Source organism: Dendrobates tinctorius, unplaced genomic scaffold (genome assembly GCF_039654945.1).
Source record: "Dendrobates tinctorius isolate UK_male_01 unplaced genomic scaffold, ASM3965494v1 ptg000143l, whole genome shotgun sequence".
Lineage (NCBI taxonomy): Eukaryota > Metazoa > Chordata > Amphibia > Anura > Dendrobatidae > Dendrobates > Dendrobates tinctorius.
In genome coordinates, this window is record NW_027361810.1 from 41,823,866 (window position 1) to 41,851,024 (window position 27,159).

The 27,159-nt window shown below is 46.9% G+C and overlaps 1 protein-coding gene across 1 annotated transcript in view; it reads left to right on the top strand.

Annotated features, from left to right (window-relative positions):
* The first annotated feature begins 1,799 nt into the window (after nucleotides 1-1,799).
* SSB (small RNA binding exonuclease protection factor La) overlaps nucleotides 1,800-27,159 on the top strand; it is a 30,814-nt gene continuing 5,454 nt past the window's right edge. The window contains exons 1-7 of the mRNA XM_073545832.1: nucleotides 1,800-1,953; nucleotides 11,032-11,106; nucleotides 11,786-11,889; nucleotides 11,980-12,154; nucleotides 13,518-13,625; nucleotides 15,544-15,644; nucleotides 17,911-17,982. Of these exons, the coding sequence (XP_073401933.1) occupies nucleotides 11,041-11,106; nucleotides 11,786-11,889; nucleotides 11,980-12,154; nucleotides 13,518-13,625; nucleotides 15,544-15,644; nucleotides 17,911-17,982 (626 nt within the window). The 5' untranslated portion in view covers nucleotides 1,800-1,953; nucleotides 11,032-11,040. The remainder of the gene's footprint in view (nucleotides 1,954-11,031; nucleotides 11,107-11,785; nucleotides 11,890-11,979; nucleotides 12,155-13,517; nucleotides 13,626-15,543; nucleotides 15,645-17,910; nucleotides 17,983-27,159) is intronic.

A 27,159-nucleotide genomic window follows, 5' to 3' on the forward strand; every position in this document is an offset into this window, starting at 1 on the left:
TCCCATAAGGGATGGGGGCATTGCTCTAGAATCACTGCGTTGGGAAACATGTGATGGTGTCTCCGCGGCTTCTGTTTTGCATGTTTTTGCATATTTCCCATAAGGGATGGGGGCATTGCTCTAGAATCACTGCGTTGAGAAACATGTGATGGTGTCTCCGCGGCTTGTGTTTTGCATGTTTTTGCATATTTCCCATAAGGGATGGGGGCATTGCTCTAGAGTCACTGCGTTGAGAAACATGTGATGGTGTCTCCGCGGCTTGTGTTTTGCATGTTTTTGCATATTTCCCATAAGGGATGGGGGCATTGCTCTAGAGTCACTGCGTTGGGAAACATGTGATGGTGTCTCCGCGGCTTGTTTTGCATGTTTTTGCATATTTCCCATAAGGGATGGGGGCATTGCTCTAGAGTCACTGCGTTGGGAAACATGTGATGGTGTCTCCGCGGCTTCTGTTTTGCATGTTTTTGCATATTTCCCATAAGGGATGGGGGCATTGCTCTAGAGTCACTGCGTTGGGAAACATGTGATGGTGTCTCCGCGGCTTCTGTTTTGCATGTTTTTGCATATTTCCCATAAGGGATGGGGGCATTGCTCTAGAGTCACTGCGTTGGGAAACATGTGATGGTGTCTCCGCGGCTTGTGTTTTGCATGTTTTTGCATATTTCCCATAAGGGATGGGGGCATTGCTCTAGAGTCACTGCGTTGGGAAACATGTGATGGTGTCTCCGCGGCTTCTGTTTTGCATGTTTTTGCATATTTCCCATAAGGGATGGGGGCATTGCTCTAGAGTCACTGCGTTGGGAAACATGTGATGGTGTCTCCGCGGCTTGTGCTTTGCATGTTTTTGCATATTTCCCATAAGGGATGGGGGCATTGCTCTAGAGTCACTGCGTTGGGAAACATGTGATGGTGTCTCCGCGGCTTGTGTTTTGCATGTTTTTGCATATTTCCCATAAGGGATGGGGGCATTGCTCTAGAATCACTGAGCGTTGAGAAACACGTGATGTGTCTCCGCGGCTTGTGTTTTGCATGTTTTTGCATATTTCCCATAAGGGATGGGGGCATTGCTCTAGAATCACTGAGCGTTGAGAAACATGTGATGGTGTCTACGCAGCTTGTGCTTTGCCCATTTTATAGATGTGACTTTCACTTTTTCGTTTTTTTTTCCCTCACTGGGCGTTTTTACAAAACCTCTGAAGGAAAGAAAACGCTGAAAAAAAACTCCTGGACAGCAAAGTGAATCTCCCATGGGAATCTTTACCAAAGGTTCACTCCAAATAGTCGCCAAAGAAGGAGCGTTTAGGCCACGTACACACGGTCAGTATTCGCTCAGTATTTTACATCCAAAACCAGGAGCGGAACAATCAGAGGAAAAGTATAATAGAAACACGTCCCCCCTTCTGGATTTATCACCCACTCCTGGCTTTGGCTAAATACTGAGGTAAAATACTCACCGAATACTGGATGTGTGCAGGAAGCCTGAGGCTGTGTTCACACCAAGATTTTTTTTAAGCATTTTCCAGACTCTTTAAGGATTTGGGGAAAGAGCTGCTAAAAACCCCCGTGTGCACACAGCCTTAGGGTTTGTTCACATAGATTTTTAGAACACACATTCTCCAGTGAAGACGCATGGTTTGTGGAGAGTTTCTGCTCCAAAAACTGCTGACATAAGGTCCATGTGCACACGGCCCTACAGAGCCGACTTGTGACCATGTCAGGCTGGAGAGCGGACACAGTGCCGGGGAAGCTGCGGCACCCACGTGCTCCGGTACCGGCTCCAACACACAGGCGCCAGATTCCAGCCCTCAGCACGGCAGGAAACTCGCGGTGCAGAGGCTGCTGCATGCCGGGAGGGGGCGGTGCTGAGCCGCCTTTATAGCAGCGCGTCATCCGGAGGCAGCGAGCGAGAGAGCGCGGCGTGACTGGGATACCGGAGGACCGCGGCGTGCTCAGGTGAGGGGGAGGTGGCCGGAGGGTCCAACTGTACGGGACTGACGACTGGGCAGGAGCCCGGCGGGACGGCAGTGTCCAGGCCGGGGCAGCACGTGTAGGAGCCACGCATTAGGCCTGCGCTGCACAGTGTGCTACTGTGTGTTGTACCCTCACACAGGCGGTGGGTTATCGCGCTGACTGCCAAGTCTAGCGGTGCGTGAGGGGTTAATCTGCCGCTTTCTCCGTTCCTGATCGTTATATCCGTGGGGCCGGGAATATGTACAAGATCGCGTCCGCCTCACTCCCACGTGGTTCCTGCCAGGCCTGACGAGTTGCTCTCCGAGCGGTGCTCCTCTGCTACCTGTACCTCCACCGCTGCTATTGGACTACAATTCCCGGCGTGCCCTGTCATGCGTGTGCATGAAAGGGCATGCTGGGAGTTGTAGTCTGTTGGAGCAGAATAGATTTGATGATTGGCTATTAGCATGGCCGGCTCCACCTTTTTGATTTAGTTTTAACTCCCATCAGTTTCCAAGACCTATACATTTAAAAAAATATATTTTTTTTTAATTTCCTGGTCATATTTGGTATCAGACCCTTTTATAATCATTACTATTTTTGTGTTTGTGCTTTATATTATGAGATAAATCTAATATTACACACATCTGGACAGTTGTGCGCAGCAAAGTTTGTGGGGGAGGGTTATGGCATTTGCTCTGTTTGTAACTGTCCACATGGCTCTGTGTGTCCCATACTCCTTATTGCTCCTTATATGAACCGCATGCAAGTCTCATAGGAGGAGCAATAAGGAGTATGGGACACACAGAGCCTATTGCCCTTGGCTCTGGCATTGCCGGGCTTCACACGTCTACAAACATGGCAGATGTTAGACAGGGGCTTCAGTAGGGCTGGTGTGACGACACCACTTTATTTTTTGTAAATTCTTTATTTTAGAATTTTTTAAGTTTTTGAACATCACCATTAAACACAACACCAATTCTCAGGTACAGTTGGCGACATATTAAATAGTGTCTGGTTTAGGGCGGGAAGGGAGGAGAAAATAAGGAAAAAATAGGTAGGGGAGGAAAGGAAAAAAGAAAGGGAAGGGGAAAAGGGAACATATTCATATACAATATCAACAACATTAACAATAACAACATGTGGTTGACAACATGAGCACAATCATTGCATGGGTGCACTTCAAAAAATAACGCTTCTCCATGTATTACAATTGAGCTATCTAATATGGGGTAGTAAGGCCAGGAGCCCCAAAGCAGAAGCCACCCAATTCAGTAGAGCCTAACAAAACAAAAAACTCCAGAATGTTCCTAAAGAGGATTGTCTTCTAAGTACCTATTCCAAGGGGCCCAAGTCGACACGAAAGCTTTATGATTATAAATTTCCCAGCTAGACAGCTCCTCTAAACGATAAATCTGATTTATTTTCGTATACCATTCTCCCAACGTGGGAGGAGCTACATCCTTCCAATGGGTAGATATCAACTGTCTCGCCGCACTCAACATCAGTGGAAGAAGCCCATGTTTTTTTGGTAAAAAATCTTTTGACGGGCATGAAAGGAGAGCTTCCGTGGCTCCAAGATCCACCTTTATTAATCCTAATTTTTTGAGAACTAACTCAACTCCCTCCCAAAAAATTCGCAATCTAGGACATTCCCAGAATATATGCGTATGATGTCCTCTAGGATTGAGGCATCGCCAGCAATCATCATTATCCACGAGGCCTAACTGGAACAACTTAGCTGGAGTTAAATGCCACCTAGTTAATATTTTATAAGAATTCTCCTGCAAAAGTACACATCTAGAAAAACCCCGAGCATTTGACAGCATTTTAGATATTTGATCTTCTGTAAACGTGATATTAAGTTCAATTTCCCACGAGTGTATAAATGAGGGTTTAGAATGTACATTCGGAGAGATGAGATGTGAGTAAATGCGGGATATAATTTTCTGCCGTGGGGATGGAAGTTTAATCATAATATCTAGCCAGGACCAATTAGATTTAGACGGGAATCTCCTTCCAAACTGTAAAAGTATGCGTTTGATGTGTTGTTTCTGGAGAAAATTTGTTGGTTGGACCGATGCCCCCTGTGGCCAAGATCCCTCCCGCAAAGTGTTATTACTATAAAAACTATTTAACGTTTCTCTAGGGAGGTTGGACCATAAATTGTATGGATCCTGAAAGTCTTGCTCTAACAAATAGGGAATTGAGCCAATCGGTGTCAATGTGGAGGGGAAAGTATCTTCCGGGAACTCTCCCATTACCAATCTTTTAATACGCAACGTAGTTGTAGTTACATCATCCAACCTAAGAGAGGCCGGCGGCTTAGCCCTAGTCCAGAGATACGGCAAACCTCTCGGGCCCAGTAAAGCCCAGTCAACACTATCCCCCTCCTCCCTTTCAGCACAGGACACCACCTTTAACCATCTACTGAGATGGATAGCCTTATAATATAAAAGAAGGTCTGGAACCCCTAACCCTCCAAAAGAGAGAGGACGAGAAAGAAACTTATAAGGTAACCTAGCCCTTTTATTTTTCCATATAAATTTTCCAATAAGGGATTTTAATGTTCCAAAAAATGTCAGGGGAATCCGAATCGGAACCATGTTCATGGTATATAGTATAATGGGCATTATATATGCCTTAAACACATTAATACGACCCATCCAGGATAAAGTGGGTAAGCTATACTTCTGCATCAGGTTTTTGACCTTTTGAATTAAAGGAGTGTAATTGTCATGGAATAGGTTAGTGGGGTCTCTAGTTATCATTATTCCCAAATATCTAATAGAATTAGTGGCCCAAGAGAATGGAATCTGCGTACGAATGGTGGAGGTCTGAGAGTGAGGGAGACCAATGTTTAACACTTCAGATTTTGACAAATTGATTTTGAAATTAGAAAGGAGACCAAAATGATGAAAGGCTTGAAGAATAATTGGAAAGGCCTGGGATGGATTGGAGATAAGGAAAAGCAAATCGTCTGCGAAAGCTAGAGTCTTAAGTGACCTCTGACCCACCGTCAACCCCTCTATACGTTGATCTTGTCTGATGCTTTGTATCAAAGTTTCTATAACTAAAATGAACAAAGAAGGCGTCAAGGGGCAACCCTGTCTAGTCCCGTTGCTAATCCCAAAACTATCTGACAGGGTGCCGTTGACTCTGACCTTGGCCGTCGGTTGTGAATAAAGCGAGAGGACTGCTGTTATATATTGAGGAGGGAAGCCAAACTTAATCATTACTTGTTCCATAAACCTCCAGCTCACTCTATCGAAAGCCTTCTCAGCATCCGTCGACAAGAGCATCAAGGGCATACCCCGAGTCTTAGCAAACATTATAGACTGAATGACTTTAGTAGAATTATCCTTCCCCTCCCTGCCTCTTACAAAGCCTACTTGGTCTGCATAAATTAGCTTAGGTAAGAAATTGCTTAATCTGCCCGCTAATATTTTAGCCCACATCTTGATATCTGCATTAAGCAGTGATATTGGTCTGTAGCTAGTGCACAGATTGGGATCTTTACCCTCCTTAGGGAGGACTGTGATGTATGCCTCCAAGGATTGTCTAGGGGGGAGCTGGCCTGCTAAATAGGAATTAAACAAAGACACTAGGTGAGGTAACAGTGGTTTTATAAACTTTTTATAATAGATAATGGGAAGACCATCTGGGCCCGGTGCCTTTCCGTTCGGAATAGTAGAAAGAATGTCTAAAATCTCTGTAGGGGTAACTGGGGCAGTCAATAAGGACTGACCTTCAAGAGTTATTTTAGGGAGATGTAACGAGGTCAAAAATTCTTTCATTTTTGCTAAGGCTGTGACTGGCTCCTGCATGCTATCAGGTGTATTTAAATTGTATAAATTTTCATAAGTCTTTAAACTCCCTGGCAATATCTGCAGTCCCGAGAATTGAAGAGCCATCTAAAGCTCTAAGTTGTCTAATAAACGTCTTTTCCTTTTGTTTCTTAAGTAGGGATGTCATAAGCTTACTACTCTTATTGCCATGGAGATAAAACTTCTGTCTACTTCTCATATAAATTTTTGCTGATTTAATGTTTAAAAGGTTTTTTAATGAGGTTCTCAGATCTGTCAGTTCTGACAATATTTTATTTACCTGAGATCTCTTATGTAACCTCTCGAAGGAACTAATTTGATGTAGAATAGACACAACCTTTTTTGATCGCTCCTTTTTCAAATATGAGCCTAGGGCTATAAATTCCCCTCTCATTACTGCTTTATGAGATTCCCACACCATAGGCAAGGGCGGGCCTGAGTGCAAATTATTCTGAAAAAAGAAGTCAAGAGTACTTGTCAGTTTTTCAATGTGAGAATCCGAGTCCAAAAGAGTTTCATTCAGTGACCACGACCCAGCCGGCCATGGTAGAGTTTTTATCTCTATGTCAAGAAAAATGGGAGCGTGATCTGAGAGAGAAATGATATCTATATTAGCTTTTCTAACTAATTGGAGATTAGCTGTTTGTACCAGTAGGTAATCAATTCTGTGATAGCTATTATTCGGATGGGAATAAAAAGTGTAATCTCTGCCCGAAGGAAAAAGCGTTCTCCAAGGGTCTATCAGATGCAATTTTTGTAATGAAAGGTGTAATCGTCTCAGCGCCCTCTGAGAAAGAGCCGATCTGCCCGTTGAAGTATCTAAGGCTGGGTTCAAAGATACATTAAAATCCCCTCCCACCAACAACAGACCCTCAGTAAAAAGTTCCAGAACATTCAATGTTTTACACAGCCAACCTATCTGGTTCCTATTTGGGGCATATAAGTTACACAAGGTAATCTTAGTGTTAGCCAAAAAGCCCTTAATTATAATGTACCTGCCTTCTGAATCAGATAAACAATCGCTCAAAATAAAAGGAACATTTTTCTTTATAGCAATACTCACTCCACCCGACGCTGAACCGCCCGTACTGTGATACCAGGTCGGGTAGCGAGATCTAGACATATCTGGGACTCTCCCTTTTTTAAAATGTGTCTCCTGCAGGAAAACTATACTAGATTTCTTTGAGTGCAAAAGATTCATCACTTGGCTTCTCTTATTCGGAGAGCGTAAGCCCTTTACATTATACGAGGCCACAGTTATAGTGGCTAAGTTCACCTTATCACCCATAATTTGTTAAAGAAGGTAATAAAAAGGATTCCTCCGTCATCAAACCACAGAAATTAAAAGAAAAAAACAAAGAGATAAGAAAAATAACAAAAAACCTAAAAATTATTAAGATAAAACATGAGAAATACAACAAGAACCAACTACCTGTCTGTGGCAGAGGCAGGGGGTCAAAAATACCTCCCATAACAGAACAGGAAAAAACATTTCTGACACACGAGTGGCATATGTTAACTTATACGGCAATTGAATGATATCAACACCTGAATAAATGTCAAACTTAGCAAGCTAAAATAGGATAAAGCATGTCCGAACGGGCCGAGGGGTCCGGCTCCAGTGTGGAAAAAACAAATACAACCGGGAGAAGCACAAGAAAGCTCAGGGGGGTATCTCCTTTTCCGTTCCAGATTTCCCTCTTTTGGGAGTCGAGCGTCTCTTTCCCAAGACCCAGTCCCCCTGTCCTCCAGTAAAAGCATGAACAGGGGGAGGCGTACGATGATCCATGTCTAGAGGAAGCCAGGAAGGAATGTCCATAGGGGCAATGCCAAAAGCGTCCCATATTTTGGGTAAATCTTCAGGGGTCCGAACCATTATTTGCCTACCATCTCCTTGTATAGATATACCAAACGGAAACAGCCATTTATATAAGATTTTACGCGAGCGTAACACCTCCAGGAGGGGCCTTAGGACTCTTCTTTTTGCAAGGGTCGACGGCGCAACATCCTGATAAAGATGAATAGCAGATCCCTCATAAGAAAGATTTTTAATGTCTCTTGAAGCGGACAAAATAGCATTGGTATCCAAATAGCTCAGTAGGCCGCAAATCACATCCCTCGGAGGTTCCGTTGGTTTCGGCTTTGGTCTAAGAGATCTATGCACCCTTTCTATTACAATTCGGTCACATGTTTCTTGTGGAATTAAGAGGGCAAAGATCTCCTTAGTAGCTTTTTCCAATATCTCTGTGGAAACACTTTCAGGCAAGCCTTTTATCCGTATGTTCTTTCTGCGACTCCGATTTTCCTGATCCTCAAGGGCCAGAAAAGAGTTGTTAAGCTGTATTCTGTGATAATCTAGATGTTCTCTCATAGCATTGGAGTGGCTAATGATAGAGGACTGAGAGGACTCCAAAGACTCCACTCTATTACCAATGTGTAACAAGTCCGCTCTCATACCAGATATTTCATTAACCAATGGTTTCATAGCCTGTGCTAATAATTTTTTAAAAAACGATCTAGAAAGTTTCCCAGAGTCTGATTGAGTGACATCGCTGCCAGAAGCATCGTCACTGGAATCTGAGTCCTCGGCATGCTCCTCCTCCACAACTTCTACAGGGAGCCTTTTAGCATTAGGCTTAGACGTAGCAGATTTGTTTTTCAAAAATTTATCCATTTCACCTTGTTTGCTTCGATGCGCCTCCGCAGTCAGCGGTTTTGCACGCTCTTTATTAGTTTTGACCATTTTGCTCAATTGAAGCGTGCCTAAAATTTACCACCCGTGCGTCAAGAAAAGTCTAGTACAGCATTTTGCTATATAAAAATAACCCCATGTAACTTGGAGGGTGAGGGGTTAAAAATTGGAAACATCCGCGGGGATCCGCTGGAGCCGGCAGAGACAGGGTAGCGCCAACTCTCCACTGCTGCGTTTATATCAGCAGACAGCAGCACTTCTATGTGGGGGGAGCGATATCCCCCGCTCAGGCCTTGCAGAAAGTCTCAGCAACGCCGGGGGCCGTCAACAACCTGTCTGGCCCAGAGCCAGCACCCTCCTCCCCCTCATGCAGCTCATGCAGCGACAGCAATCCCCGCAGGCCACACAGACAGCACACCGGGGGTTTCCTCTCACCGCCTTGTGCTCCAACCGGCGAGACCGCTCCCTGCTCTGCGGTCTCACACCTCCACCAAGGGCCTCCTGCGGTCCGGATCTCCGGGTCTTGTACTCAGGGGGATATATAAAGATGGCGCCCGTCTTCCTCCAGCGCCGCAGCACTCTCCACGAGGCCGCTCAGCGCTCCGGTGCTGCGTCTCCACACCACCCCTCACCTTCTTCTCCAAGCCCGGGGCACTCTAAAAATCTTTTTTGTCGCTTTTATGCCGCTTTTATCTGGGCCAAATAAGGCAATTTTGTGGCTAGGAGCGGGAGCTGCCATAAAACACGTCCTCCCTGTGTGAGATCCAGGCCACGCCACCACTATTTATTTTTTAAAGGGAATCTGTCACCCCATTTTAGCCCTATCAGCTGCAGCCACCGCCATCAGGGGCTTATCTGTAGCATTCTGTAATGCTGCAGATAAGCCCTCGTTGTAATCTGAAAGAGAAGAAAAACGAGTTAGATTATACTCACCCCGGGGTCCGGTCTGATGGGTGTTGCGGTCCAGCACCTCCCATCTTCTAGCGATGACGTCCTCTTCTTTGCTTCCCGTCGCAGCTCCGGCGTAGGCATACTTTGCTCTGCCCTGTTGAGGGCAGAGCAGAGTACTGCAGTGCGCAGGCGCCTGTGAAAGGTCAGAGGTCCGGCGCCTGCGCACTGCAGTACTCTACCTGCCCTGTTGAGGGCAGAGCAAAGTATGCCTACGCCGGAGCTGCGACTGGAAGCAAAGACGAGGACGTCATCACTAGAAGATGGGAGGTGCTAGACCGCGACACCCATCGGACCCGGGACCACTCCCTCGTTGAGTATAATCTAACGTGTTATTCTTCTCTTTCAGGTTACATCGGGGGCTTATCTACAGCATTACAGAATACTGTAGCTAAGACCCTGATGGCGGTGGCCGCGTCTTATATATGAAAAAATAAGTGACAGATTCCCTTTTAATTCTCCCCTTTTTCCTTCTATTTGAGAATTGCCTTTTTTTTTTTTTTTTTTTTATTTTAAAGGGAATCTGGTACTGGAAGTTGCAGGCCTATGTAAATGGCCTGGGTCCGGACCGATGGGCGGTGTCTCTTCTTTTCTTTTCTCCACCCCATCCGTGGCCCCCATCCGTGCTCTTCTCTGGTATTCTTCTCCATCGGTCGCGCGTGCGCAAAGCAATCTTGCTTCGCGCAGTATGCTTTGCCCAACTGCGGGCAAAGTCGAAAACCATTACTGCGCGTGCACTGGTACACTATTTCCCGGAAGTATTTTGCTGTGTTCCAGGACATAGTGTACCGGAGCATGCGCTGTAATGATTTTTGGCTTTGCCTGCAGTTAGGCAAAGCATTCTGCGCATGCGTGAAGCAAGATTGCTTTGTGCACGCGCAAACAATGGAGAATACCTGACAAGAGCGCGGACGGGGCCACGGATGGGGTGGAGAAAAAAGAAGAAACCCTGCCTATCGGACCGGACCCAGGCCATTTACATAGGCCTGCAGCTTCTGGTAACAGATTCCCTTTAAGCTGCAATTTTAATCTTCCTTGGATCCATTTTTTTTCCAACCTAAATTTCAAAATTGCATAAAATCCATAGTCAGAGAAGCCTTTATAAATCCCCACCTGCACTCAGTGTTTTTAAGGCAGAGATCAGTAAGTGAAGCTGGACCGGGATCCCTCGGGAGCTGCCACTATGACTCCTCATTCCCAAATTATTTTCCAAACCCGCTTTCCTTAACGAGGGACCCGGCCAGGTTTTCATGCTGCCTATGGTAAGAATTTGCTGACTTTATGGTAAGAATCTGCATGATGGGTCATTGAGAACAATTGTCCTGACCATCACTATGAATCCTCCTCCATGAAACATCTGGATCATCTGTGGATGAGACACCGCAGCTCTTCTCTACAGCAATAACCTCGTTATTCAGGATTTATAGTTTATTCCTTACCTTCCCGCACTCCTGTATCTGTTTGCCTGGCATCGCTGAGGATTGTGTGCATAGGGTTTTATATCGTAGACTCCGGTGTACTGAGATCTGTATTACTTGGAGAGTATGGCACAATGTGAACCCCATGAACGGGTAGATAAGTTTTTATATACTTTTTTTTTTTTTTTTCTTTTAGGCTTTGAAAATGGCTGAAAATGGAAATAGTGAGCAAGTGCAAGACTTGGATGCAAAGATCTGTGAGCAAATTGAGGTAAGCATTTAGGCCAGGGTCAGACATGCGAGAAACTCGCCTGAGTCTCGCATATCAATACCCGGCACTGCCGCCGGCACTCAGGACCGGAGTATGCAGCTGTAGTGCCGGGTATTGACATGTGAGACCCATGCAAGTTTCTCGCATGTCTGACCCCGGCCTTGTACAAATTCTGGGAGGGGGTCAGTGGGGCAGCATGGAGTTGGAGCACAGGGGTTTGCATTTTTCCATGAATTTCTTAGAGGTGAAAAATAAGAAGTCACAGTGGAGATGCTATCACTGAAGACCAATGCACTCACCAGATCTTTAGGTTGGTGCCACTTTGGATCCTGTAGCAGAGCAGGGAGTCAGTCTTCTTACCCACATGTCACCCCGTAACAATGCTGCTACTGCTGCAATGCTAGGGAAGAGACTAGCTGTGGGTGCCAGGAGGTAGAAGGCGGTTCTTGGAGCTTGCATTCACTGGTCACAAATTATGGAGTGACTGTTGTTGGACCAGGATCTTTTTGCCAACTCTAGTCGGCACTTTAGGCCTTATTATGGTGTTAAGGGAACAATACTTGCTTTACCCAAGTTACTGGTAGCCACCACTGGACAGCGTTGCCATTGAATGATGTCTGATTGGTTCCCATAATGGATGGTGTTCTTCTAATTCATGTCCTTGTGTCTCGATCTACAGTATTATTTTGGGGACCACAATCTACCAAGAGATAAGTTCTTAAAGGAACAGATCACCCTCGATGACGGCTGGGTGCCCCTACAGACCATGATTAAGTTTAACAGGTACGACCACCATATACAGCAGACTGTGCTGTAATGTACGCTTCGGTTTGGGATATCTCTCTTTCTTATTTTATATTTTGAATTTTACAGGTTGAGCAAATTGACCAAAGATTTTGGCAAGATACTTGAAGCACTTAAAAAATCAAAGAGCGGTCTACTGGAGATCGATGAGGAGAAATCTAAAATTAGACGGTCGCCTGAGAAGCCTTTACCTGAAGTCACAGAGGAGTATAAGAACGCCATAAAGACCAGATCTGTCTACATTGTACGTAACGTGGTAGTGTATTTCATTGGCACTTCACACGTCATTTGGGGATGAATAAGAATGGAAATCAATCCAATGTACAACGCTGATTTATCAATCCATTAGATATATGCAATAATTAAAGGGGTTGTGCAGTCCCCTACCAGGTTCTGGACTTTTTGGTCCAGACGGGCACGTCACCTGGCTGCTTTAGTGACTGGTTGGACAAAGCTGCAGTTGGTGACTGGTTGCACTGGTCTTCATGGCTGGTGGAGGCCCTGGGTTTTATTGGGAGGAATTACCGTATATACTCGAGTATAAGTCGACCCCCCTAATTTTGCCACAAAAAACTGGGAGAACTTATTGACTCGAGTATAAGTCTAGGGTGGGAAATGCTCCATAGATTATTCCCCCATATGGTGTCCTCAGAAGAAGCTCCATAGATTATTCCCCCATATACTGCCCCCATAAGAAGCTCCTTAGATTATGCCCCCCATATGCTGCCCCCATAAGAAGCTCCTTAGATTATGCCCCCCATATGCTGCCCCCATAAGAAGCTCCATAGATGATTCCCTCATATGCTGGCTCCATAGATTGTTCCCCCATATGCTGCCCCCATAAGAAGCTCCTTAGATTATGCCCCCCATATGCTGCCCCCATAAGAAGCTCCTTAGATGATTCCCCCATATGCTGCCCCCATAAGAAGCTCCATAGATTGTTCCCCCATATGCTGCTGCTGCATGTAAAAATAAAAAAATGACATACTCACCTCTCCGTCGCTGGGTGTCAGATACTCACCTGTCCTGCGTCCATGGCTGCTCACCGCTATCTGCCACGCCATCAGTCAGTGACGTTCAGACTGCAGGGGGCGCGGCGCGCACTAACCACGTCACCGCGCCCTCTGCTGTCTGAAGTCACTGACCGATGACAGACAGCAGCAAGCAGCCATGGACGCAGGACAGGTGAGTATCGCTATACTTACCCGTCCTGACGCTGTGTCTTGAGCCCCCAGCTTCTCCGCGCTCTCTCTTCCTGCCTTCAGCGGTCATGTGGTATCGCTCATTAAAACTCATGAATATGCGCATATTCATGAGTTTTAATGAGCGGCACCACGTGACCGCTGAAGGCAGGAAGAGAGAGCACGGGGAGAAGCTGGGGGCTCAAGACACAGCGTCAGGACGGGTAAGTATGACCTGACACCCCCGCTCCCCCGGTGTATATGACTCGAATATAAGACGAGAGGGGGACTTTCAGCCCAATTTTTTGGGCTGAAAATCTCGACTTATATTCGAGTATATACGGTAGTAAGGTGTCCCTTCCAATCTCAGGCATATAGTAGGCTGAACAAATAGGCCCGCTATAAAGTAAATTTTCTTTTCTGCAGAAAGGATTTCAGCTGGATACATCCCTGGATGATATAAAGCAATGGCTTGAAGGCAAAGCTCCCATTGAGAACATCCAAATGAGACGGACGCTCCAGAAGACATTTAAGGTAAAAGCCACAGGGTGCTTTATTCTGGCGCAGACAAGGTTTTACGACGTTGCTTCAGATTTCTCAAAATGATGCAAGCGGTTCATTAATTTAAAAAACTATGCTCTTTAGCTGTAACTTCTTGGCACCAAAGTCACAAATGCCTTATAAAAATGTACGTTTGCCTAAATACACCAAGATGGAAACTGCGTCTTAATTTAGAAAGGGACTGGAGGGGGGGGGATGTTACATTTGGTAAGTCGCATTTTATGCATCTGTGTGAAACATCTGGATAAGCAAAGCTGGCAAGAAAAAACAAGACTTTAAAAAAAAAAAATTCATGCTGCCTTCCCACGCACTACAGAGGCAACTACAGCTCTGAATGCACATATTACAGAAGACCAGATTATAGATAACACACTTGCCAAACAGGAAAATCGTCGCGGGGACTCAAACATATTTTTCGAGCACACCAGTCACTGTTGGCACCAGAGCATGCTCGGATAATACCTTATCCCAGCACGATCGCTCATCACTATTCCAAACTTACTTGAAACATCACCCATATCTGTTCCACTCAGTTACTCCAGACAGCTACTTTTGAGGTTCATATGGACCGAAAAAAATATACCTGGAGTTTGGGTGTGCTTAACTTTGTACATTATTACTGGGCTTCTCGTCTATGGAGAATCCAGGCACGGTCATCTAAGCCAGGCTATGAAAAACAGATAAACTCTGGCTTGCATCAGCACATCCTAACTCTGATATGGAACGGATCGCATAATCCCCTTTGTAATGAACTCCTAACCCCAATGAACCCTGGCATAAAAATTTGGAAGACTTTCTTCAACAAAAGGATTAATATGACATGTATAACATTTCACAAAACCCTTGATGATGATTCTCTAGTATGACTTCCATATATGCCCAGATGGGAAAATGACTTGGGTAAACTTCTAAGTGATGCTGATCGGAGACTTGTCTGGTCAAGAACAGCTGCTATTGCTTCTTGTATCACCTACAAAGAAAACAATACAAGATCCTCCACTTCTGGGATCCCACCCTAGAGTTCCTACATAGGCTAGACTCCTTTTTTTCTCCTGTGTATTGATGTGACATATCCAGGGAATTTGCCTTTAATCTCTTTTGGGATTGTCCCTGGATGATCCCCTTCTGGACTAGTGTTCAAACACTAAACAAACTTTTTGTTTTGTCCCTACCATTAGAAATTCAGTTTCAGTTCTCTTGCATGTATTCCGTAGGAAGACGTTATCAGTTAACTTTTTCCATATATTGACAACTGCATGATGTTTGGCATCCCATTGGAATCCGTCTCTATCTATACACTAGAATCAAGGACGTTAGAAATTAGGATTATCACATCTTCTTTGAATATAAAATGGGTTGAGAGAGTTGCTCGTCTTGTCCCCTTGGGACACTTTCTGGATACCCCTGAATATTTGAGTCACTACTCGCTCATCTCCTCCTTGCTTCCTCCCAATACAGACATTTTTTGCTTCCCCCCCCCCCCTCCCCTTGTCTAGTGTAAGTCTTATGTCTTTCCCCTCCTTTCAATCTGTTACAATTTAGAATTTCTGAATAAGATCCTATGCATTAGATTATGCTTATGTAATATGTATTCAGTTTAACTTGTCATTAAAATCTTCTGTGTGTGTATATATATATATATATATATATATATATATATCTCTGCTTTTTATTTTCCTTTTAAAAGGAAAGAAATGTATATTGTGAAAATATGGAAATCCTTCAATAAGAATTTACAGTAAAAATGGACAACTTAAAAATTTGGTGCAAAATGTAGAGAGGAGAAAGTGCAAATACTAATGTAATAAAAAAATAATAAAATACAAATGACTCCTGAAAACCTGAAGAAACTACAGACAAATCGGGACTCATGCCTTTTCTTTATCCATAGGGTTCCATATTTGTTGTATTTGAGACTGAAGAAGCTTCAAAAAAGTTCTTGGAAAACAGAGACCTCAAGTTCAAAGATTCTGACATGATCATACTGTCAAAGCAAGTTGTTTTTTTTTTTTTTGTTTTTTTTTTCTTCTTTCTTCCAGTTTCTTGTAAAGGAAATATTTAGTCTATTGACACCTTATGAATGTGTGCGCTGGCAGTGAAAAACCCTAACAAGTACGTATTAACTGATGCGAGAATTCAGCCTTGCAAAAGATTTTCTAAGTTTTAAAGGGGTTGTCTATCCCTGGTGAAATCCTCAGCAAATGCTACAGCTTGCTGAATCTGGCGGCTGGCACATCACAGCCCTGCGATTTGCACCAGACTGGCGTCTCTGCCGCTTTGCTCAATAGAACATTGGCTGTGACACTAGTCGGCACGTGACCATAAGTATTCAATGTGACAACCACTGAGACTGCAAGCTGAGCTGAACTCGACTGTGTACAGTGCACACCATTGGGACTGTGCAGGCTACAGCAAAATACTTTATTAGGGGTAGATGTTTTTTAAATCATGTGCTGATACTATGGTCCCAGTGGGAGAACCAGGACTCTGTCATAGCCACAGTTAAAAAAAGATCTTGCTGGAAACTGTCCAACTTTCACTTAAAGGGAACCAGTCAGCAGGTTTGGCCCATGTAATATAAGGCCACCACCTTTTCAGGTCTCATGCACAGCATTGTATAATGCTGTAGATCTGCCCCTGACCTGTAAGAGAATTTACTATAATCGCCTGCAGGATGGGCCAGTCAGGTGTCGCTGGTCTTGGTCAGGCACCTCCCTTCTTGCTTCGTGTAGATGATGCGACCCTGCATCATCCACACAGTCTGCTTGGCATAGCGCTCCTGCGTCGGTGTACTTCTCTGCCCAGACTAGGGCAGAGTAAAGTACTGTAGTATGCAGGTGTTGGGGGCTCTCTGACCTTTCCAGTCACCTGCACACTGCAGTACTCTGCTTTACCACAGTCAGTTCAGAGAAGTACGCCTCCATAGGAGTGCAATGCTAAGGAAGCTGTGGATGACTTAGGATGTGTCAGCTACACGAAGCAAGAAGAACGGCGATCCTAAGAAGATGGAAGGCACCGGACCAAGTCCAGCGACACCCCTTTAAGCGGACCGCCCTGCAGGTGAGCATAATGGGGGCAGATATACTTCATTATAGAATGCTGTATATCAGCCCTGAAAGGTGATGGCCATAACTGCTATCAGCCAAAACTGGTGACAGGTTAGCTTTAACCCCTTTACGACCTCCCTTTTATGTGTGCTCTGGCGGTAAGCTCACATTTTTCCTGGGAAAAATCTTGAACAGCTGACGTACCCGCGATAGCCACGGGTGGAATTGCGATACACCCGCTGCTATTAACTTGTTAAATGCCGCTATCAGCATTTGACAAGCACTTCCGGCAATCACGCCGGAAATACGCTCACCGGTAACTCGCGTCACGATAACAGGCGATCAAAAGATCGTATCTGCACCAAAATGATATTAAAAACGTCAGCTTGGCACGCAAAAAATAAGCCCTCGCCCAGCCCCAGATCCCGAAAAATGGAGACGCTATGGGTCTCGGAAAATGGCACAACTTTGCTTTTAAAAAAAAAAAAAAAAGTTTGGAATTTTTTTTTTTTTCTCCACTTAGATAAAAAAGGAACCTAGACAGTTTTGGTGTCTATGAACTCGTAGTGACTTGGAGAATCATAATGGCTGGTCAGTTTTAGCATTTGTTGAACCTAGTAAAAGTCAAGCAAAAAACAAGTGTGGGATTGCACTTTTTTTTTTTTTGCAATTTCACCGCACTTGGAATTTTTTTTTTCCCCATTTTTCTAGTACACGACATGGTAAAACCAATGATGCCATTCAAAAGTACAACTCGTCCCACAAAAAATAAGCCCTCCCATGGCCATATTGATGGGAAAAATAAAGTTATGGCTCTGGGAAGAAGGGGAGCAAAAACAAACAAAAAAAAAAGGGCAGGGTCTTGAAGGGGTTAAAGGCTTTGGCCCCCATTTTTAAAGAGGTTTATGAATGTCTGGTTATAAACTTGCATGTACATGTAGTAAAGCTTGACTCCCCAATAATAGATCCTTGCCTGCCTAGGAATACTGGACCATTGTGACTCCCCCACCCCTATGCCCACCTCACACATTTAGGTTCAATCTGAGACTAAAATTCTTTGCTTCCCCTTAGTAAATAGATTAATAGTTGATCAGCACTTTAGGGGACTTTATAGTCCGTTATTGGGGGGGGGGGGGGGGTGCAAAAATTGCAGAACTTGGTCAGGATTTTTTTTTTTTTTCATATAAATATGAAATGTTCTCTTTGCACAGGGATGAATATTTTGCCAAGAAGAATGAAGAGCGAAAGCACAAACATTCTGAAGCCAAAGCAAAATCCAAACAGTGAGTAAATGTCAGGATTTATTTATTTATTTTTTTTTGCATTGGTGTCCTGAGAACATAGAGATTAAGAATAATACTTGTATTACTGGGGAAATATAAGTAAATCCTAAACTGCAAGCTTACATTCTAAATGGCGCTATAGCATGTAAACATGAAATGTGAAACTTGAATTTCATTACTGCTCTTGATAATAAAAGGGATACTTGGCACATAATTCATGCATGCTTTCTGACCGAGCACTCCACCCGTCCGCCTGTTGTGGTTTTAATTGCATCAGGATCCTACCTACCCATAATGCAGGCTTCAGCCTAGGAGAGGATTCACATTAAATTAGGTTCCCAGCAACAGGAGATCGCCTTGCTGTGTTTGCCGGGTTCATATGAATTGGCCATATTATGTGCTAGGTAACTCTGTTTTCCAGGACGTCCACCTGACGGCACCATGGAGGACGTCCTCCTCCTTACAGGGACAGGAAAGCACACGAGAGGTTAAAAGGTCCCGTCCCACCCCATTTCCCTTGGTGTTTTTCCTGTCCCTGCATGGAGGGACACGCAGGAGGAGCTGCAGAAGCTTACCGGAGGGCCCAGGGGGACTGGGCGGCCAGTCCAAACCTTCCCCCTGTCAAGATGCCCGGGCCAAAACTTCCCGGTGGGGAGTCCCTCTGCCCCAAAGGCCAGGAGCAGGATGACGCTCCTGGTGGGAGCCGCTCCTCCTGGTGGGAGGCTCTCGGCTCCAGTCGGTGGCTGCCATGGCAGGCGAAGGTCGGTCCCCCGCAGGCAGCTTGTCGGGCGGGTGCCGTCAGAGGTGCAGGCGGGGCTAGAGTCCAGGAGGAAGCAGCAGGACCCGGCCTATCGCGAGAGCACGCACGTCACTGCCGGTGACGTCACAAGCCGGGTTTGAATCGCAGTTCGCGCTCCAGGGGCTCACCGTCTCTCTGGAAGCGTGGATCGCTGCAGGATAGACGTAGAGGCTCTGGCGAACGGAGAGGTAAGTGACTTCGCCACTTCGCAGTGAATTGGGCCCGAGTTACCCACAACCAGTGGGTCCTCAGAACCATTGCAGAGGGTTACAACATAGAGCTTTACTCCCCTCCCCCGACAGATATATTGCCCCCACCGTAGTCCCGGCGGACTCCGCCATGGGGACGGACCTACAGGAGATGATCAGTTCAGAGGTTATAGTACCGGTTCCCCTGACAGAAAGGGGAAAGGGACACTACTCCTCCCTGTTCTCCATTGCAAAACCATCCAGCGAAGCCAGAACTATTATAAACTTTAAACCTCTAAATGCCTGGGTCAGGTACAAGAGGTTCTGAATGGAATCATTTCGGTCCACAATACATCTAATATAGACAGGGACGCGGTCATGTGCACCCTCGACCTGAAGAGTGCGTACTATATCGGGTCCCTATCCATCCCTCATCCCAGAGGCTGTAAAGATTTGCGGTCAAATTACCATCTCGGACCTGCCACTTCCAGTTCCAATGCCTTCCATTCGGGCTGGCTTCGGCCTCCCGAATCTTCACAAAGCTGGTAGCGGAGGTAGTGGCCTACCTGATAGGTCAGGGTATCGTGATCATGCCATACTTAGACTATTTCCTCCTGGTGGCAGGATCCGAAGAAGCGCTCATTCGAGACAGGAACCGAGCAATTACAGTGATGGAGTTCCTCGGCTGGGTGATCAATTGGCAGAAGTCAGACCTCATACCAGAGTCCAGAAAGGTCTTCCTCGGCGTTCTCCTAGACTCAGGAGACAGGATATCCCTGCTACCAAAAGAAAAGCAGGCTATTCGGGACAGAGTCGGAGACCTTTTGAAGCATTGCTCCTCCATAGGAGGGGCAATGGAGGTTCTGGGCCTAATGACCGCTTGCATTCTGTGTGTCAGATGGGCCCAGTTCCATTTGAGACCATTACAAAGGGAGATCCTCGCAAGATGGGACAGGAGTCAGGCTTCACTTGACAGACCCATAAGGCTGCCAGGACTGGCGAAAAAGTCACTATGGTGGTGGACACAGCCCAGGAACCTCCAGGTGGGCGTACTATGGACAACCTCTCCATACGTGGTAGTCACCACGGACGCCAGTATGTGGGGATGGGGAGCCCATATAGAAGGGAAGATCTTCCAGGGAAGATGGCCAGTAGGCATCAGAAGCAGATCCTCTAACTTCAGGGAACTCTATGCGGTCTGGGAGGCCCTGCGGTGCAACCGATCGGTCCTGAAGAATCGACATGTCCAAATATTATCCGATAACGTAACAGCAGTGTTATTCCTGAAGCACCAGGGAGGCCCCAGGCTCCGACCACTCCAAGCCCTAGCAGGAAGAATATTCGCCTGGGCAGAAGGAACAGTCCTCTCAGTAACGGCAATCCACCTACAGGGTTCCCAGAACGTGGTAGCGGACTACCTAAGCAGACAGCAGGTCTGCCCGACAGAGTGGGAACTGAACAAGGAAATTTTGTCAAATGTGTCAGCATTGGGGGAACCCCAATATAGACCTGTTCGCAAGCCGAAAGAATTCAAAGGTCTCCAGATTCTACTCCCTGAACCTGGCGGACCACCTGGAAGGCGTAGATGCCCTGAGACAGGCCTGTGAAGAACCCCTCTCTTACGCGTTCCCACCACTGGCGCTCATACCGGCGGTACTCGGGAAGATCCGCGAGGACCGGGCAAAGGTGATAATGGTCGTTCCATACTGGCCAAGGGCATTATCGGCCTCGTGGGCCGAACGGGCGGGAGCCTTGGTTGATCAAATCTGTAGAGCAGCAACCTGGGCCATATTTAATACATTCTGCAAGCACTACAAGCTTGATGTGCTATCTGGTCAACAGACTGCATTTGAGAGAAAGGTTCTCCAGGCGGTAATCCCACCCTGAGGAGGTGCTTTGGTACTCTCCATGGTGCTGTCAGATGGACGTCCTGGAAAATGGGTATTAGACCTACCGGTAATGATGTTTCCAGGAGTCCATCCTGACAGCACGGGTAGTTCCCTCCCTGTTTGTCATATGCTGTAATATGATTGTATCATTAAAGTGTTACTTGCATTATCCACGCTGTGGTACTTGTTAAATCACTGAGGGAAATGGGGTGGGACGCGACCTTTTAACCTCTCGTGTGCTTTCCTGTCCCTGTAAGGAGTAGTGATGGGCAGTCCGGCTCTTTTTGGTGATCTGGCTCTCATGGCTCCGCTCACCAAAAAGAGCCGGCTCTTTTTGGATCCTAAATGGATCCCTATTGCTTACATGTGCAGGCGTCCGAAACTCCGCCCACCTACTGTGTAAACCCCACCCACTTTCTATCAACCAGTTTGCTGAGTGGGCGGAGTTTTGTCCGGGTGGGCGGAGTTACGCCTGCCGAACATAGGTATTTTGAGCCCAGTGAGAGCCATTCGGGGATTTTAGTGGCTCTCACTGGGGTACCGGCTCCCATATTTCACAGCAGGGAGCCGGCTCTTTGTGTCGGATCGTTCGTGACCGACACATCACTAGTAAGGAGGAGGAGGAGGACGTGCTGTCAGGATGGACTCCTGGAAATATCATTACTAGAGTTGAGCGACTTTTGTTTTTTTTATGGTCGAGTTTCGTTTCGTGAAACCCGACTTTTCCAAAAGTCGGGTCGAGCAAGATCGGCCGATTATAGGGAAAAGTCGGGGTCGTCCCGAAACACGAAACCCAATGTAAGTCAATGGGGAATAAAAGTCGGCAGTGAGAGGAGGACAGGAAACACACCTACAGTGCTCATTTGAATGCCAAAAGCATCAATTCTTCTTACTTAAGCTGGTCAACCTTAATTAACTTCATAATACAAGTTACGCACTGAAAAATGGGGGTTATTTGGCTACAGTTGTGGGGGGGTAGGGCTGGCTCCAGGTTTTCATGTGCCCTGGGCGAAAGAGCGCCCCTTTAACACATAATACCACAACTCATCATGCTCCGATACGGCAGAGAAATAGCGGTATAGTACAATGAAAAATACTTCACTTTTTACATCTCATGACGAGGCCCATCTATTTCTCCATACAGAATCATTGGTCCCATATAATGTTTGAAACAGTATATGATGAGCTCCACATAATGCTACAGTATATGTTGGTCCCCATGGATGAAGCTCCACTGTCTTATGGGCCCAAATAATGCTCCAAACATAATGGGCCCCATTTCTAATGCTCTAGTGTATAATGGGCCCTGTAAATGCTGCTCCAGTGTCTGATGTCCACCTTTGGAATGTTCCAGTGTATGGTGGGCCCCATCTATCATTCTCCAGAGTATAGTGCTCCCCAAAAATTGCTGTCCCAACATTGAAAACAATGAAATAAGTCTCCTCGCTAGGGAATCCCTGTACTAGTCTGGACTCCTCGTCGTCCCCATCTTTCATCTCACTGCACAGTATTTCAACTTTGCAAGTGCTGTGATCCTGAGCAAGCAGGGGGGGGCCCACTCGTTGGCGACGGCACTGGCACAGGGCCCCTGATAGTACGGTGGTGTGTCTGATGGCGGGTGGGCCGAACCTGCACTTTCATCTGCAGCTTCCTCTTTGTCACCGTGTAAGATGGAACTGTATATGGGAAGGGTAACCTGAGTTTCATCAGGGTCAGATTCAGGCCGGGTAGCGTGCGAGGGGAATGTAGTGGTCTGGGTCAATGTACCAGCAGATTCATCGAGCAGTGGCTGGGCATCAGTGCACTTGTGTCGCCCCCAGGAGTACAGTCGCCACAGTGGCATTACCTTCCTCCTAGGGAGTGTGATGTCATGCTTGGGAGCAACGAAGGATCTCTCTAGCAGGTTAACTGATTGGGCGGCATTATTCCCACGAGTCATGACCCTCCAAACAGCGTTCATGAAGGCAAAGTGTTTGTTTTACGTGGGCAGTATGGTTGCAAAGCTGAACCTTAAAGGAATGTCCAGAAGGGCACCACCAGGAGTGGAGCCTACGGCGTAATTTGACTCAACACGGGCAACCTCAACCATGCCAGCTACAGAACAGATGCACACATTGCAAGCTTAATTCCGTTAACGAACGAGACTCCGTCATGCCCCGCGGTCCGAGTCTGGCTTACTAGAGGGACACGTGAGGCTCTGGCACATGAGACTGGCCAATAACTGGTGTGTCATGCCCTTACATGTCCGTGGCTGCATGTGTGCTACACTGAAAAGGCCAGCGCTTGTCGCTTACAGGTGCAGATAACCCACTGAACAACGTTAGTGATGGGGATCACTGATTACAATTATTACTCACGAACGATGATTTCCCAGTAAGTGCAGGTCAACCACAGTTCCGGAATTAGGCCTAACCGTCATTCCTGAAAAAAATGAAAAACTTATGTGTGCAAACCACAGGTGCTGTAGCTTGCTTAACAGCTCGCCAGCCGTTCTCACGCCCAGTATGGCTTGCAAGTGATTGCACAAAGGTGAGAGAGGGTACCGTATCCCCGGATAACATGTATGGATAGCGTACACATTCAAAAGATATGTCTATACATCAGGAGGCAGGCTCAGACGGTGTCAGGCACAGTATGGATTTGACGGCCCAGACTACACAGCGGAGGAGCAGGGAGAGGTAAAGATTGCAAATGCTGGGGCCCTGCCCAAGCAAGGGGGGCCCACTCGTGGGCGTCGGTACTGGCACTGGGCCCCTCATAGTACGGCGGTGTGTCTGACGGCGGGTGTGCACCACCACCGTCAGACACTTGATTGCACTATGAGGGACCCTGTGCCAGTGCCCGCGCCCAAGAGTCGGCCTACCCACCTGTCCAGGGCAACGGCACTCGCACGGTGTCGTGCGCTAGGTGGTGACCCCGGCCATGGGGGGGGGAGGCAGCACAGTTAGGGAGTTTTAGAAAGTGGCATATGCTGATGTTGGACATTCAGCTGATGCAAAAGGCGAAATAGGTCAAGTCCCAGGAAGAGGTGGACCAAAGCAAGCCATTTTTCTGTCACCCTATGTGTCATCGGGAAGGTAGGACAAAATCCTTGGAAACCCATGCATGGTTCATTTTAATGAAGGTTAGATCATCCACATTTTGGGTTGACAGACGGGTCCTTTTTTCTGTCAGGATTGATCCAGCTGCACTGAAGACTTTTTCCGATAGCACACTTGCAGCTGGGCAAGCGAGCTCCTGTAAGGCATATTGTGCCAATTCAGGCCAGGTGTCCAGTTTAGCAGCCCAATAGTCAAAGGGGAATGACCTGTGTGGGAGAACATCGATATGGGAGGAAAAGTAGTTTGTAATCATAGTTGACAACTGCTGTCTCCTGTCACTTTCCATCGATGCTGTATTACCAGTTGTGTGAGCGGTACTTGAAAAATCAGTCCACAACATTGTCATGAAACCCCTGTCTCCAACGCCACTTCTGCTGTGTGCACCATGAACACCTCTGCCAAGCTACCCCCGGCTCGTGTGAGAACCATCACCGCTGCTGTGTGCTGGGAATGCCTCAAGCAACCGATTTACCAGAGTTGCTTGTTTATTAGCCAATATTAGGTTAAGGTTCTCCTGTGGCATGATGTTTTGTAATTTGCCTTTATAGCGTGGATCCAGGATGCTGGCCAACCAGTAGTCGTCATTGTTCATCATTTTGGCAATGCGGGGGTCCCTTTTTAGGATCCGCAAGGCATAATCTGACATGTGGGCCAATGTTCCCGGTGTCAATGATGCACTGCGAGTGCTGGTTGGAGGAGCACTTTCTGGCAAATCCACATCCCTCCAGTCACGCACAAACCCTGTACCAGACCTTGCCACGCCAACATTTTCACTTGCCCCACGAGATGCATCCTCCTCCCCTAAGTAATCATCCCCATCATCATCCTCCTCCTCTTCTTCCTCCAACTCGTCCAGGAGAGGTCCCTGAGCAGACAATGGCTGAATGTCATCAAGGATTCCCTCCACCTCTTCCTCCTCGTCAACATTGGCTGCAGACGCCTGCTCCTTAAGGTGCGTCAAAGTTTGCATGAGCAGACGCATAAATGGGATGCTCATGCTTAGGATGGCGTCGTCTGCGCTTACCAGCCGTGTGCATTCCTCAAAACACTGAAGGACTTTACAGAGGTCTTTCAGCTTCGACCACTGCACACCTGTCAACTCCATGTCTGCTCTCAAAGTGCCTGGCCGTGTATCCTCCCACAAATGCATTATGGCCTGCCTCTGCTCGCACAGCCGCTCCACCATGTGCAGGGTGGAGTTCCACCTTGTTGCAATGTCGATAATGAGGCGGTGGTTGGGAAGGTGGAGCAATCGCTGCAGCTTCTGCATGCGAACGGAGTGTACAGGCAACCGGCGGATGTGCGCGCACAGTCTTCGCACCTTCTGGAGCAGGGCTGTTAACTCCGGATAATTTTTGAGGAAGCACTGCACCACCAGGTTCAAGGTGTGAGCCAAGCAAGGTATGTGGCTGAGTTTTGAAAGGGCTATGGCTGCCACAAAATTACGGCCGTTATCACTAACTACCTTGCCTGCCTCAAGATGTACACTGCCCAGCCATGACTCAGTTTGTCGCTTCAAGTACTCGGCCAGCACCTCGGCGGTGTGTCTGTCGCCCAAACACATCATCTGCAACACAGCCTGCTGACGCTTTCCACTAGCTGCTCGATAGGGGGACACCTCGTGTGCAACAGTGGCAGCTGCAGATGGAGTGCTCGTACGACTGCGCTCTGTGGACGAGCTTTCGCTTCTGGAGGAGGAGGAGGGTGGAACGCCTACAGCCAACTGTTTCCTATACCGTGGGCTAGGCAGCACTGTCCCACCACCGCTGTCCCCTGTGGACCCTGCATCCACCACATTAACCCAGTGCGCAGTGATGGACACGTAACGGCCCTGGCCATGCCGACTGGACCATGCATCAGTTGTGAGGTGCACCTTTCCACTCACTGACTGCTTGAGTGCATGGACAATGCAGTCTTTCACATGATGGTGGAGGGCTGGGATGGCTTTGCGAGAGAAGAAGTGGCGACTGGGTAGGTCATAGCGTGGTACTGCATAGGCCATGAGTTCGCGGAAAGCTGCGCTTTCCACCAACCGATGGGGCATCATCTCAAATGAGATTAGTTTGGCAATGTGGGCGTTCAAACCCAGTGTACGCGGATGAGAGACTGAGTACTTTCTTGACCTACTCATAGTCTCTGGGAGGGTGAGCTGGACTTGAGAGCTGCATATGGTAGAAGTAGCGGTGGACAGGGCGGACTGAGAGAGGGTTGATGATGGTGATGGAGTTGGTGTTCTTTCTGATGGCCTAGATTCAGTATTTCGTTGATATAACAGTGGGATTCCCTGCTGCTGTGGCCTTGCAACGACACCTCAACATTTGCTGCTGTGCTAACCGGTGGGCTTACAGTGGGGGAAACAATGTAGCGTTGCTGACTACCTTCTTTGTGATCAGTTGCACATGTGGCACTTGAGGTTTGGTGTTGTGTCCACGCTTGCAAGTGCATGCTGGTTTAAGCATGCAACTGGTATTCAAATTTTTCAGATTTTTCCCTCGGCTAAAGGTCTTTGCGCACTTCTTACAGATAACCTTGGCCTGATCATGAGGATTTTGTTCAAAAAAGTGCCACACTGCACTCTTCCTACTTTGGCAGACATTTTGCGGCCTAGCAAGCTGTGATCTTTTGACCCTCTGGACAAGCTGTCCAGCAACTCTTTTGATGTTTGGAACCTGTCTTTGGAGTGCTCCGGGCCTGCCAGATAACAGCTGTTGCGATGTTGATGTCTGCTGTGGATGCTCCTCATCTGAGCTATTGGAAGCAGCACCCTCTTCCCCCAATGGATGCCAATCTGGGTCAACAACTGGGTCATCCATCACCTCCTCTTCAATGTCATGTGCACCTTCCTCTGTGTCACCGTGTATGGATGGTGGTATAGTGTGCGGGAAGGGGCACCTGAGTGTCATCAGGGTCAGAATCTGGCTCTGTACACTGCGAGGACAATGTAGTGCTCTGAGTGAATGTACCAGCATAATCCTCTATCAACGGCTGTGCATCAGTGCACTCCATGTCAGATTCATCTTGGCCTGTGTAATTCACCATTTCACTTGATTGTGGTGAAGGACACAAGGAAAGGTGTGGTTCATGAACATGAGCCTCCAATGACGACTCAGTGCTTTTACTTTTTACAACTTCAGAAGAGGAGGCGATAGAGCTGGAGGCTGAGTCAGCAATATAAGACAAAACTTTTTCCTGATGCTCTG